Here is a 14,498-nt window from a genome sequence, read left to right as displayed (position 1 = left end):
CCCCCCCTTTTTTCTCCCGAGGTACTGCTAGGCTGCCACACACGCGTACGCCCGGCCTTTTGTCAGTCGACAAGCATGCACCACCTTACCGCACCACGCCACGCGACGCTCTGTGGGGCGCGGTGCGGGGGAGCGGGCAGCAGCGGCACACAGTCGCGGAGAGAGACAAAGTAGAAGAGCGACAGCATGAGAGCGACGCCGCAGAGAAGTCCCACTCACAGCGCACGTCATCAAAATGGGAAGAGAGGAAGAGAGAGACAGGAATTAAGGGGAGAAACAGGGGTAGTTGCAGGTTCCGTCGACAAGAGTGATCGATAGAGGACGCTGGGGCGCCCAAGCAGGCATCCGCACGAGCACGCCCACAAGCAAGGGGCTCTCTCACATTCCTTCCCTCCAGCGCGCTTGTGAATAATTGCAGGCTACTATTCCATAACACGAAGTGCTCTACATATTCTACGCACCGTCGTGCATAACCCGTGCGGCAAACATAAAGGAAGGTAACATAAGAAGAGGAGAAGAGGGGGAGAGGAAGCGTCGCGTGGTCCAACGCAGGAAGCCAAACAGGAGGACCAACACGCGCCGTCCAGCATACATGAAACACTTAAGAGAGGGGAGGACACGACTAGGTGTCCTATGCACAGAGACACACGCGAACCAACGCAAGAAACGGTGTTGGACACAACCACACAGACGCAGAGACGCACATGTGCAGATCAGGCGAGTGCCACAAAGTGAGTCCCGTCGTCTGCACAGGACAGCCGCGGCATCCTCACATCACGAGTCCCATGCTAAAAAGCGTCACCACGCACACCACAGCCGCCGTCAGTACGCCGCTCGGCGCGGCGGCAACATCGTCAGCGCAGTAAACCAGGCACGTCTTATCATCCATCAAGTAGTAGTCATCATGACACCTGGCGCACCTCACACTGGAGTCGTCCTCGCACTTCACACAACCATCCACCTCGCACCTCGTATCAGGAGAAAGGGTCGTCGTCGTCGTCGATACAGCCGGAGACTCAGTGCTGGTCGTCGTCGTCGTCGTCGATACAGCCGGAGGCTCAGTGCTGGTCGTCGTCGTCGTTGTCGATACAGCCGGAGACTCAGTGCTGGTCGTCGTCGTCGTCGTCGATACAGCCGGAGGCTCAGTGCTGGTCGTCGTCGTCGTCGATACAGCCGGAGGCTCAGTGCTGGTCGTCGTCGTCGTTGTTGGGCAGATGTTTTCAGTCGTGCAGTCATTGCCCATGTGCTCGTCCTCGATGGACACGACAAGGCCAGGCTTCGAGGCCCACGAGGCAGGCACACACCCACAGAAGCTATTGCCATTCAGTGAGAGATTCCTCAGTCTTGGTATCACAGACCACGAGGAGGGAAGAGCGCCGAAGAGGTCACAGTTTATCAGCGCTATGACCTCAGCACTCGTCATCGAGCTCCACTCCGGCGGCAGCGTACCCGACATCTGCGTATTCGACAGGTGCAGCTCCTGAAGCAACTGCAGTGAGCTCCACTCCGGCGGCAACGTACCCGACACTTGTGTGCTGGTCAGCACGAGCTGCTCCAGTGCGCTCATGGAGCTCCACTCCGGCGGCAACGTACCCGACACTTGTGTGCTGGTCAGCACGAGCTGCTCCAGTGCGCTCATCGAGCTCCACTCCGGCGGCAACGTACCCGACACTTGTGTGCTGGTCAGCACGAGCTGCTCCAGTGCGCTCATGAAGCTCCACTCAGGCGGCAACGTACCCGACACTTGTGTGCTGGTCAGCACGAGCTGCTCCAGTGCGCTCATCGAGCTCCACTCAAACGGCAGCGTACCCGACATCTGCGTATTCGACAGGTGCAGCTCCTGAAGCAACTGCAGTGAGCTCCACTCCGGCGGCAACGTACCCGACACTTGTGTGCTGGTCAGCACGACCTGCCTCAGTGCGCTCATGGAGCTCCACTCCGGCGGCAGCGTACCGATGATCGATGAGCCGATAATCACTACATTTTTCAGTGCGCTCATGGAGCTCCACTCCGGCGGCAGCGTGCCCGACATCTGCGTATTCGACATCTGCAAATTTTCCAGCATCATCATCGAGCCCCACTCCGGCGGCAAGGTGCCAGAGACCTGAGTGCCCTGCACAGAGAGAAAGCGCATCTTACTCATGGAGCTCCACTCCGGGGGCAGTGTGCCCGACACGGACGAGCTAGTCAGAAGAAGATGGACCAGCGACGGCATGGAGCTCCACTCCGGGGGCAGTGTGCCCGACACCCTCGTCCCCTGCAAATACACCTGCTCTAGACTTTTTAAAATGGTCCAGCTGACAGGCAGCGTGCCGGAGATGCTCGTGTTCGTCAAGTACACTCGCCGCAGCGTCTTGATACTTTGCCACTCAACTGGAAGGTAGCCAGACACCTGCGTGCCCCGGAACGACACGTCCTTCAATCGAGGCATTGAGCTCCACTCCGGCGGCAGTGTGCCGCTGAGCAACGAGTTGTCAATGTAGAGATACAACAGTGCAGTCATCCCGCTCCACTCCGGCGGCAGCGTGCCGGTGATGCTCGATGCAACGGACAGCTCCAGCATCTTCAGTGAAGTCATCGTGCCCCACTCGGCAGGCAGCGTACCGCTGAGCTGCTCCTCCGCAACCTTCAGCCACTCGATCGAGCTCATCGAGCTCCACTCCGGCGGCAGCGAGCCGGTGATGCTCCCAGAACCTTGAATCGTCAACTCCGTCAGGGAGCTCAGCGCGCTCCATGAGGCGGGCAGCGTCCCGCTCACGTTGCAGCCCACGAAGACGATGGACTGCAGCAATCGAAGTTTACCCCAACTGTCCGGCAGCGTCCCGCTCAGCCCCCGCGCCATCGTGGAGAAGTCGAGGCGCGTGATCATCACGTTCGTGTAGTCGACGCCCGCAGGCATCTCCGGCAGCGTGCCGGCATACATCGCATTGATTCCCGCCACGCGCACGCTGGACACAGCGCACGTCACGCCGCCCCACGAGCAGAAGTCGCTGCCACTCCACGTGCTTTGCAGCTCAGGGATCGCGCCCGCAAACGCCTGCAGCACCGCCAGCGTGTTGGACTGCTGCTCGGCGGTGAAGTCACCCGTCACGGTAGCGCGCACAGCCGCAGCAGCGAGGATCGCCGCCAGCACCAGCCAACGCGTGCACCGCATCACTTCCAACCAGCGGCAAGAGGCAAGAGGTGCAACAGCCAATATGGGGTAGGCGTGAGAGGTCGGGTATGGAGGACCTGATTGGCTTATTAGGCTGAGCAAGGCGTCCAAAGCGTTGTAGCTAAACTTCTGTGGAGAAAGAGATGAGCAGTGGGGGCGCAGTGACTAGAGATGATACCTTGGAGCAGTCACGGTAGCAAGAGCATCAGTGGCGAGGAGAGGGGTCGTGGGTAGTTGCACGTAGGTGTTAATGTCAGTAAATTGTGGCCAAGATAACAGCGAGGACTAGAAAGGGAGAGAGAGGGAGGGAGGGGTACACACGGCCATGGAGAAGAGAGTGAGGGGGGTGGTAAGGAAAGGGGCTAGCGATGCATAGAAGGAGACGCCGACCGAAAGAGCAGCGCAGAGGGCACGGCAGGAAGACAGACACATCGTTTTGGGGGGAGGGACTTTTCTCTCCATTAAATTCGTCGTTGCTACTCACTCACTCACTCGTGTGTGTGTGGGTGGGGGGGGGGGCATGTGCGCGCGATTCCCCACAGCGTACGGAAAGAGAGACACGAAAGGGGGAGTAGAAGAGAGAGAGAGAGACGGGAAAAAAATTTGTATCGCCGTCAGACGCACATCAGCGGGGGAAGACCTCAAGATGGAGGGAGAAGAGTTAGTGAGGTTTGGAGTCAATGTAAATCTTCATGACCTTCCATCTTGCTACGCCTCTTCATGTAGCCTCCTTCGCGCCTTGTCTTTCCGCACCAGCAGCAGCGATGGGCGTGCGTGGGTGTGCGCGCACTTTCTCGCAGCAGCAGCAATAGTAGTCCCCGACGCTCAGTGCACAGGTCGATACGAGTTTGACAGCGTATAGGAAGCAGGAAAATCAGGAAGGGGGAAGGAAGAGGAGGAAAGGCGGAGGAGGGGGGTGCTCGACATCTAGACGTACACACACGCGCGTGCATGGGGGAGCGTTGGGTGAACCCTCGATCCGCCCACCTTACTAGCATCGACCCCTTCCTCCCTTCCCCTTTTCCCAAAGGCTGCCTGGTGCGAGAAGGGAGAGGGGAAGGGGATGAGCGGCGGAGACAATGCAGACTGAGCGAGGGTAAGCGACGTGTAAAGAGAGGCGGTTGCATTCGAAAGGAAATAGAAAGAGGTGGTGTCCCTCTGTCGGGCCTGTGCCGTAGCTGTGGATCCTTCCCATTCCCCTCCCTCCCTCCCTTCATATGTGTGTATACGCACCCTTCCACCGCCCTCTCTTTTCGCGCGGGCCCGTGCTGCCCCGCTCACTCTCGCATGGCCCAGTACCGCCCCCTCCCCTTTACTGCCCTAAGTCCGCTGTTCGCCTCGTCAAGTCGATGCTCGGCTCCACAGGCAGTCACTCTTCTACATAGCCTGTGGACGGCCTTGTTGCGCAGGTGTTTACCTGCTCTTTGCGCTCTGCTCACCACGTGTACGCCTGTCCGGGTCGATGTGGGCAGGCGTACCTGTGGAGGACTCCCATCAACCACAGGTATCGACACACACACACACACACACACGCGCGCGTAGACGTAGAGGGAGAGAGAGAACGAGAGAGAGACACACGCTTCATGGAGTATGAAATAGAACACTTGGTACGCTGAGCACGACTCGGTAACCACACCAACAAACAAGAACGATTGCCGGCGAGAGAGAGAGAGGGGGGAGAGGGGGGTATGGTGAGTAAGAGAAAGGCCCCTTTGCCGTGACTACGGCGGTACAAAGCGAAAAAGAGAGCGGCACGAGGAGGGGTAAAACTGGAAAAAAACAGCGTACGGCACACAGAACGGCAGACACCCGAGCAGAGGCGCAAGCACAGTCCCCACACTGGCCCGTCTAGAGAAGCCGCAACACCAGCAGTCCCACGAGCAACGCAGAAGAAAAACGCCCTAAGCAGGAGAAAGACCAGAGAAGAGGGAAAAACGTCACGATAAAACAACCACAACAACACCATCACCACCACCACCACCTCGGCATCGCGTAGGTGCGGTCTGCTATGAGCAGAGACGGTACGTAGCCCAGTATATGTTGTCCACCTTCTCTTTTATGCCGTCGAGATAAGCACACGAGCGCGCGCACACCGGGGCCGAGAAGCGCCTCATCGCTGCTGCCCCCTTCTCTCCCCCACCACGCTCTTCCGCATCACACATTGACCCACCGCTCACTTCTTTGGCTTCGAGCTCGGGTTGCTATCGGATGGCAGCGGTGAACACGGTGCGTCCTTCATCGGCGGGCAACCCGTCGGCAGAGGCGCCGTCGGCCCTCGCGGCTTGCCGCTCGTGTCTCCAAAGAGTTTGCGATGCCGCCCCATTGCCTCCTCGAAGGACTTCTCGCACGCGGCCTTGTGCGCCGCTTCAGCTGCGCGGGCGGCAGCCGAGTCTGCATCCTCGTATTTCTTGTACGGCGCTTCCTTCGGTGTCTCCTCATAGTGCGCGACCGGGTGCACTGGTGGGCGGCCCTCGTTGTCCTCGAAACGCAGCCCGTCGTTGAACGTTACCTGGAAGGGAAGCGACTCGCCGGGCTTGCGGTTTGACGTCCACAAATGGCGCCACTCCGCCCGCGGCCCATCACGCGGCTCCACGTACTCGCCGGCCTGGACCAGGTCGTACTCGGGATCCTCACTCGGGTCCGTCTCCTTGCCGTATCGAATTTGCTCTCGGAATCGCGCCTTGGCACGCTCCACTGCCCCCTCAAAGTCCTTGGGGCGAATCTTACCCGGGTACGACCACGGCTCCTGCACGACCTCCGTCCGCTTCACCATCTCCCACTCCTTGTCCTCCTCCTCCATGATGCGGCGCAGCACCTCCTCCTCTTCTTCATTGCAGCGCAGGAGATGGCCTTGTTTGAAGCCGTACCCTTCAGCACGTCCGTGCTGGTCTGGCCCGCCCTGGTAAAGGTGAGAGAAGGGGTACCGCGGGTACGCCTCCCACTTACCGGTGGGACCCATCATATCGTAGCAGTACTTGTACCGGAAGGTGCGGTTGCCGTGCTCGTCCAGCGACTCGTCCCACTTGAGCAGCATCTGTGGCGGTCGCGGGAACATCTCCAGAGGGTCGTCGGGGTTCTTTGGCTGCCAGTCCTTAATGCGGAAGAGCTCGTCGGCATCCACGTACCAGTGCCCAACAATGTCGCTCTGCACGTTGGCTACGTGCCACCGGAACGGCGACGTGTTCTTGGTGTTATAGAGCAAGGGGTCACAGTAGCTACCAGGAACCATGCCGTAGGCGGAGAGAGGCGCAAAGCAGACCTGCTCCAGCCGCTGCTGGTGTAAATAGCCCTCTTGTATGGGGGAAATCCACTCCTCATCCCACGTGTACAGGATCCACGCACGGTGCCGGATCTGGCGCCACAGCCGCAGCAGCCGGCCTGGCTTGACATTCTTAAAGGTGGTCGGTGGTGCGTTCGGATCGTCCTCCTCCGCCGCCCAGACACGCAGCAGCGGCGTGGCGCGGAGGTACTTGCTAGAGGTGGTACGCAGCATACCTAAGCAGGGAGCTGCGCGAGAGAAAGACAAAGAGAGAGGGAAGGAAAAGGGGAGGAGAGGGAGAGAAGTGAATCAAGTTCTCCCTCACACACACAAAGACGCCTACAGGCACGAACTCTAGCGAAAGAACGCAGATAGACTTCTACGGATGCAGTGGCGCTCTTTTTCGTCAGCCTTGTGTGTGTGTGTATGCCCCTGTGCGCCGAGCGAAGAGAGGCGGCAGAAAATCAGCTAATAAACCCCGAAGGAAGCGAAAGAGAGGCGCAGCGGGGCAGTAAAGAAATGCGTCAGTGTGGGAGTGAGCCGCACGCGCGTGCTGCTGGCGGTCGAGACGCAAACGACGCCGAGAGGGAAAGACGGAAGGACCACACCAGAATCGAGACTACACTGGCAGCAAAGCATATGACATAGATAAACAGCGGAGAGGAGAAAGGCAAGGCGCGGCAAGCGCGTTTTCCATTTTCTCTCGCCACGCCCCACGTGGTGGTAGGTAGAAAGTACGACGCTACTGCGATCGTCTCCACTACAGCCCACCCTCAACGGTAGCCGTTGCGAGTCTAACTAGTATTCTTTGGGGTTATATATGGGCGATGTCTTCAAACTACACCCGCCTAAATGTGGACCGAGTGTGAATATACTCCCTATCCTCCCGCAGAATTGAAAAGAACGACGAGAAGGGGAAAGGAGAGGGAAGGTCGATTGTGTCCTGAGAGGAGGTAGGCTGTCCGTAGAGTACATGCCTATGCGGTGGTGCACTTACCATGTCCGCTGCGCCCTACCGGGACCCTGGCTCGCTTTGTTTCCGAGCCCGGAGGTATGGCGTTGGGGCACACATATCGTTCCTTGCGGGGGGGGGGCGTTTGTCCCCCTCCGGCTGGCCGGCAAAAGGGCCACGTGCAAGAGGCCCGCCCCCACCGACCGGCGGACACACGGCCATGCGGGGGGGAGAGGAGCGCGTGGACACCAACAAGTATAGACGTACCAGTGAAAAGGCACCCCAACTTCGATCCAACGCGACCCGTCGTCCACATGCACCGGCATGGCTGTGTAGGGTAGGTAGGGTGAGGCGTCAGGTGCCACCCGAGGCAGTGCTGCCTTCGGCAGAGAAGACGCCATTCACTTCTCCCTCAGCGTGCCCACTCTCCACTAGACAACACCAGCTCCAAGTCCCACTCTACACCACTGGCCTGTCAAGCGCCCACCTCATAGGGTGAAGCAGTGCGAGACACACGCCTTACAGCACTGCGCCGGCCCAGCCATCTCAGCGTGGCCGCTGCTTCGAACTCTGCCGAACACCCACGCCGCAGGTCGCCTCACAGTCGCTCGCATTATGTCAGTCGCCACCTGGTGCATCCCTCAACATGACTCAGGCTCCTCACACCAGTAGGCAGCGAGGGCCGAGTGAAATGCGCTTGACTCACGCTGAAACCCCGCCCATCATACGGGTGGTGCCAACGTGTTCACTGTCACGGGTCGCTCCGACGCAGTGCCATCCAGGACCTGGTGGCCAACATTAGTAGCCGTGAATCGCTCTGACCCTCCTCCTGCGTCGTAGGCACTGGAGCTCTGCCACCACCAGTAGTTCCTCATTGGCAGGGGATAGGGAGGCTGCTTGGCTTTTTTCCCCCTCCCCACACACACACGACGTGTGGGGGTTCTGGAGCCTGGGATACCCCGCACTGGGGGGGGGGTCCCCCGTCATTCGGGGCGCCATTTACGCTCCGGAAGAAGAGAGAGTGCGTGTGTGAAACGAGTTCAAAGGATAGGGGGGACCGGCTGAACTCGACCACTGCCCATTATGAATGGGGGCCCGATGTGGAGTACGGAGAGGGCCCAACCCCTTCATGCGGTCTCCTCCCCCGCCTTCCCCGTCCCCGCAGTTTGCATTCAGTGCGATGTGTACCAAATGGCCCCCTCCCCCTTCCTGTCGTCCCCTCCCTCCACGATAGGGGCCGCGCTTTCCACGGTGATGGCCCAAGTCAGTCGTGCGTCAACGCCACACCTACGGCGCGGCCCCCTATGACCTCGCCTTCTTTGCAAACATCTCAAGCAAAGTGGGCGTACCCTTCGGCTTCCCCGCCCTCTCCAGGCGCTTTACGCTGGCACTCTTCGTGCCAGCAGCGCTTGGGGTCGCTTCCACCTTTCTCCTGTTTGTCGCTACGTCGTCGCGGTGCCGCTTGGCGCCGTCCGTAGACGCCGCAGCTATCGGCGAAGAAACTGGCGTCGCTGCAGGGTCTGGGAGATCGCAGGCCGCAGCAAGAGCCGCGTGCAGTCGATCTGGCACATACTCGGCCACCACGCCAAAGGCAACCGTCATGGGGACCTCCACACAAGCCTCAGCTGGTGTAGCGGCCGTCGCCGTTGCAACAGGGCTGCTCTCCGGTAGCTGCAGTATTGCTCGCAACACTGGAGAGGCGCGGACACGCTCTACTCTCGTCTTTAACCACTCCACCGCCACCGACTCGGAAGGCCTGTAGTACACCGCGTCGAGGCTTTCGACAGGAGCATCAGAGGTCGACGTCTGCACATAGGAGTTGCCGCCGATTACACGGACCTCGCAGAGCCGTCGCAGCACACCGTCGGACTGAAGTACACGCAGACAGTGGTGCAAGAGGAGTGGGTGTGCTGCTGCTGCGCGTGCCCAGCCAGCCCAGCCCCGGCCACTGCCGCCGCCTAGCTTGCCTTGAGGCGTGGCAGAAAAGAAAGACGAAGTCGTCAGCTGTGACGGCGGATGCGCAGCCCAGCCGTGCGGGCCCCCATCGTCCACAGACGCGTCATGTGTTCCACTCGAGGAGAGAAGCGCTGCGGCAAACGGCGCAGAGGGAGACGTTGACGACCGCGAGTCCTCGCCGCCACCGCCGACGCCGCTGAACACGGTCAGAAACGCGTTCGTCTCTGGCGCGTCGCCTTCGTAGCCGGCCGCAGAGGCGGAGGTGACAGCTGAGGGCCGCAGGTCTCTGTCCCTGTACAGGTCTTCCGCCGACATAAAGGTGCGGGACAGGCGTTCGTAGCGCTGCGCGTCACCGAGAAGCTCGTAGAGTGCAAAGAAGGTCAGGTCCAATGGGGTCGCGACGAGCAGCTCGCCAGCACCGACGGTGCTCGGAACAACCTGCTCTTTCACAAACCAGCTCTGCGCAAAGCCGCTTGGTGGGGCATGCGCCTGCACCTCATAAAGCAGCGAGGGGGAGGCAGGCACTGTGGAAGGCAAGTTGGGGGGAAACGTCCTCGTCACGACGGGGATGGTGGGATCGCGCACGACTAGGCACAGCAGCGGCTGGCCGTGGCGAGGATGTGGCAGCCGGGCGACGCTGGCGTTTATCATACAGTTTAACGCCAAAGGTGCCGCGCCTACCGCTGAGGAGTCCGGCTGCAATGCGGACGGGGGAAGCGCATGCGGGTCGCCTGTCGTGACAGGCGCTGCCGGTGCCACGAGGCCGTGAGTAGACGCGCAAGCGCCACTGCGGCCGTTGCTAGCGTAGGCTTCCCCATCGCTGCAGGACTTCGCTGCGGTGTCGAGGGACGAGCGTGTAGATGTGAGGGAAGCCCAGCACTGAGGATGAAAAGCGTCACGAGGCAAGATCCACAGGCGCCGCTGCTGCACCTTGGCGGACAAAGACGACGAGGGTGTGTGCGCCAGATCGGGTCTTGTGTGATCATGCGGATCATATTGAACAGGTAGGCCTCGATTGGTTGGGCTGCGGAACAGGCACAAGCCATCCTTGGACGATGCCGTGTTGTACGCATGGGCACGAAGCGAAGAAGCAGAGGCGTAGTCACCATCCTCCGCGTCGTCACTATCGCTGTCATCCCTCGCATTCACGTTATAATCGCCACGACTACCATCGTCATTGCTGTCGAGGTCAGCTTTACACCCTACATGATCCCAGTAGGTCTCTCCCTCCAAACTAGGAGCAGGCAAGATAGCTAAGGGTGCGGCACACGTCAGACTCATAGCTGGCCGTGTGACTCCCTTCTCCGCCGTAGCGGGGTAGCCATCACTGCTGCGTGGTGGCTGTGACATAACGAGAAATGTGCCACGAGAAGAGCTCGAAGAGAGATGGCACACGGCTCCACTGATTGGGGGTTGCAGCGTATCTCGTGCGCTCGCTCGCGCCCATCGTTTGTGTGCGCGGGTGTGCGTAAGAGTAGCGCGCGTATGCGAGAATAGTCAAAAATGATGACGATGACGATACAGCCGTATCCATGAGTGGGGAGTGTGCTTGAGAGACAGAGAGATCGAGACAGACCTACACGCAGCCGGCCAGGCAGTGCACAAGACTCAAGAGTGGGAGAAAACAAGAAGGGTGTGTAAAATCGGAAACAGAAAGAGAAAAGACATCTGGGCGGGCACGGAGAGGATCAACGGCGAGGGGAGGCGACAGGGGCAGATGTCCAGAGTCCCGCGCCCTCTACCACGATCACGGCCACCTCGGCGCACCACCTTTGCCGCAATATCACTCATCACTATCGCCGTTACCATGAACCCCCTCCCCCTCCAGCGCACGGATCGGAGACGCCATCCTCGAGGCAGCCGCACTTTGCTGTTGCCACGAGGAGGGAAGAGGTACGAAAGAAAAGAGCCTCGATCCGCCTTCGCCACCGGTATTGGTGGGAGGGGGGGGGGGGGGCAGAGCCAGCCACCAACGCGCCAAGGGCGAGTAACACAGAGGAGAGATGAGTGGCAAGAGCGCGATGGGGATAGGCGTGGCCGATCTCACACAGGCGCACGCACTGATGCGAATTGCCGCGCGTGTATGTACAAAGCCGAGAAAAGGCGAGTGGGAAGGGGGGAGAAAGAGAGAGAGAGAGAGGGGGGGCTGGAAAGGAGAAGACAAAGAGAAGGAGACCGGCACAGAGTGGCTCCCTCATGATGCTCCAAGCGCCAGTCGCGGGAGCTTGAGCGAGCGAAAGATGCAGGTGCGCAGACCGCTGGAAGGATATACACATTAAACAAAAGGACGCGGTGGTGGTATGGAATGACGGGGGGGGGATGTGAAGTACACCGCGCTGAACGAAGGGCCACAAGAGGAAGCTGACAGTAGAAGGGAGAGAAAGAGGAGGGGGTGGTCATACCCCCAATGAGCAGACGAATTGGGCTCGTCCGTCGGGTCACCACCTCCACAAGCACAGCCGTCATCGCACCTCCTCGCGCTCAAAGATGTAGCCAACGGAAAGCAGTCAGCCAGTGAGCATGGCGCATGGTGTAGGTCTGGTGCGCAGGGGAGCGGCGCGGCCCAGTTGAACTCGCTGCCTCCCCTCCTCTACCACCCTTCCCCACCTCTCCATCCACTTTCACACCTTCTCCCCTGCCCCTCACCACCTGTCTCGTACATCTCTATATGGTTGTCTGGACACGGATCAAGTGCGTACACCGCGAGCGATGCTCAAAGCCGAGGGGAGGAGAAAGAGTGAAACTGCGCGGGCACCGAGTTCCCATTCTCTGCTCCGCGCTTCTGCGACTGGTGGCTGCTGCTGCTGCTGAGCACATGCAGCCCCTCGCTTAGACGGTCTCCTTGCCACGCACAACGTCCTGCACCATCGCCATGTTGGCACAAAAGGCCCAGATAGGGTTCTGGAAAGAGGCTGGATTACGCTGCTCAAACAAGACGTCACCACCCCAGCAGATCAAATAGCCCGCCGTGACGGACGACACAAGCACAGCAAAATCCAGCCGAATCGCTGCGAGCACTGCGGCGATGGCAGCGACGGCGGTGCCGACGAGGTGCGAGCGGCGGGTCCAGATATTGCGGTGGGTGCATTGGTAGTAGCGGCGGTACTCTTGGAAGGAGGAGCAGCTCACCTGCAGCTGGGGGGTGAAGGAGACCATGTCGCTTTTGCTAGTCAGATGCCTGTGAGAATGAGAGTGTGAGCGTAGGCTTCAACGCGGAGTGTGAGAGGCGGGAGATACGTGACACAGTCGAGCGAAATATATACTAAAAGACGCACGCCTTACCTCGGAAGAAGGCCGGCGGTGCGCAGTTGAGGTGGGAAGGAACGGCAAAGAAGGGGGAGTGGAACCTGAAGCAGCAGCAGCCTGGTGAATTACTGGTATGCGTACTTCTGTCTGTGTCGGAGGGATGTGGGAAAGGGAAGGAGGGGAGAAGGCGAGCGGTATAAGGACGAGTGTGTTCACGGGCGCGCGTGTACAGGTGGGCTTATAGGAAAGGCAGCTGAACGCCCTACTGTGGCGGCGCAGGGGGACGTGGGAAGATGAAGTCCACGTTCATAGCCAGTTATTGGTGAACGCAAGCAACACAGAAAGAAGGTCGGCGCAGGCGGTACCCGAGTAGATGGGAAAGACCGAGGCGGGGGAGGGGGGGACGTCGTTGGCGCCACGATTGTATGTTCAGCGGGTGAGTGGGTATTGTACGGGCAGAGAGGAAGGGAGACAAGTGAGAGTCGAGTAGTGCAGGAGGCGTAGATACATGGTGAACTGAACTTAGCCAGAAAAGCTGTGTGTGTGTGTATACGGGAGGAGAGAGCGACAGGATGGGAGGGAGAGGGGGGAGGGGCAGCGAAAAGACTGAGAATACTCACACATCAAGGGCGAGGCGGCGCAGCGAGAGAAGGGAGGCATAGGCGAGAAGGCACCCTTTGCGCCTGGATGTGGGTGTGTAGCCTAAACTTTAAACAAGGAGACGCATAAACCATCATGAAAGAGCGACCAGAGTGAGCACGACTTGCCCCTCCGGGCAGGTGCTGCTGCTGATGGGGCTACCAACATTTTACTCTCTCCCTCTCTTCTCGGTTGCCACTCACTTGAAAAGTCCGCCGTCCACCCACCCCCCCCCTTCTCCTCCGAGTATTATGGAGGCTGCATGATGGACGCCGCTCTCCTCCACCTCTCCTGTTCCATTGTCCGAAGGAGCCATTTTGAGCTGTTCCTGTGCTCTCTTCTACAGCATCCACGTCCTCCCCCCCCCCTCCCCTCCTCTCCTCCCCCTCCGCACCGCTGAGCTACGCTCCTCCCACGTAAGTACGTACTTTGTCCCTTTAGGAGTGCCTTGCTATCGCTTTGTTGGTCGACGTCATGGTGAAAGGAAGTCCTGCCGTTGATGCTGACCATGGAGTAGCACGTGTGCGTACCTGCGTAGGCGTGAGCGTGGGTGTCTGTTGGCGAGTTTGTCCCTCAGCGTAGATTTCACTTTGCTGTGTGGGTTCGAGGCTGTAAGGGAAAGGAAAATATATATATAGGGGGAGGGAAGAGGGGGGAAGACGGCGAGGCGGAGGCCCGAATACGCTCTAGCACCTACGCAGACACACAGGCGCAGGCACATGTCGACGCGTAGGGAAGGTAAAAACTGAAAGCGGAAGGAAATACATGAAGAAGGCCACCCCACACACGCCATAAAGGCAAGACAAGATGGAAAACTGAACAACAACAACGAGAGTGGCACGCTGAGCCCAGTGAGAAAATATTAAAAGAGAGAGAAACAAACGCACTATACCCACACAGCACACACACACATACATCGATGCATGCACACACATAAAGCTGGGGAAAGGGGGAGGGGGGTTGGTGGCGGCATAAGTCGATATTACCGCTCTCCTTCGCACGACACTTCACAGCGCGCCTCCGTTGCTTTCTCCTGCTTTCCTTCCCCCTCCACTTCCCCTCCCTTGGGTCCTCTGAGAGAAGATGACCAACAGGAATGTATATAAACTCCCTGAGCTTTGTTGTTGTTGCGCGTATGTGCCTCGCCTTCACGCATGAGGGTGTGTGTGTTGAGTGGGGGGGGGGGGAAGAGTGCATGAAATCCAACAACGACTTCCCGCGTCAGCCCCTCAACACCACCGCTTCTCGCTCCCTTACCTTCCCTACGCCCCCTACTCCTCCTCCTCCACCTC

General features: G+C 59.5%; 4 protein-coding genes across 4 annotated transcripts, besides 1 other annotated feature; all 4 read right to left on the bottom strand.

Annotated features, from left to right (window-relative positions):
- Positions 1-769: 769 nt before the first annotated feature.
- LPMP_120750 (surface antigen protein, putative) lies at positions 770-3,154 on the bottom strand (the record flags this gene model as incomplete). Its single annotated transcript, XM_010698754.1, has 1 exon — positions 770-3,154. One exon carries the CDS (start codon positions 3,152-3,154, stop codon positions 770-772), a length of 2,385 nt encoding a protein of 794 aa, XP_010697056.1.
- A 2,173-nt stretch (positions 3,155-5,327) lies between these two features.
- LPMP_120740 (hypothetical protein) lies at positions 5,328-6,647 on the bottom strand (the record flags this gene model as incomplete). The annotated part of the gene is made up of 1 exon (XM_010698753.1): positions 5,328-6,647. One exon carries the CDS (start codon positions 6,645-6,647, stop codon positions 5,328-5,330), a length of 1,320 nt encoding a protein of 439 aa, XP_010697055.1.
- A 1,134-nt stretch (positions 6,648-7,781) lies between these two features.
- Positions 7,782-8,358: a repeat region.
- A 309-nt stretch (positions 8,359-8,667) lies between these two features.
- On the bottom strand, positions 8,668-10,671 carry LPMP_120730 (hypothetical protein; the record flags this gene model as incomplete). Its single annotated transcript, XM_010698752.1, has 1 exon — positions 8,668-10,671. The coding sequence occupies one exon, from the start codon at positions 10,669-10,671 to the stop codon at positions 8,668-8,670; it is 2,004 nt and encodes a 667-aa protein (XP_010697054.1).
- Positions 10,672-12,150: 1,479 nt separating this feature from the next.
- LPMP_120720 (hypothetical protein) lies at positions 12,151-12,477 on the bottom strand (the record flags this gene model as incomplete). The annotated part of the gene is made up of 1 exon (XM_010698751.1): positions 12,151-12,477. One exon carries the CDS (start codon positions 12,475-12,477, stop codon positions 12,151-12,153), a length of 327 nt encoding a protein of 108 aa, XP_010697053.1.
- Positions 12,478-14,498: the final 2,021 nt, after the last annotated feature.

Source organism: Leishmania panamensis (genome assembly GCF_000755165.1).
Source record: "Leishmania panamensis strain MHOM/PA/94/PSC-1 chromosome 12 sequence".
Classification (NCBI taxonomy): Eukaryota; Euglenozoa; class Kinetoplastea; order Trypanosomatida; family Trypanosomatidae; genus Leishmania; species Leishmania panamensis.
The sequence above is the reverse complement of the archived record's forward strand: the minus strand, read 5'-3'. Positions and strand labels throughout refer to the sequence as shown.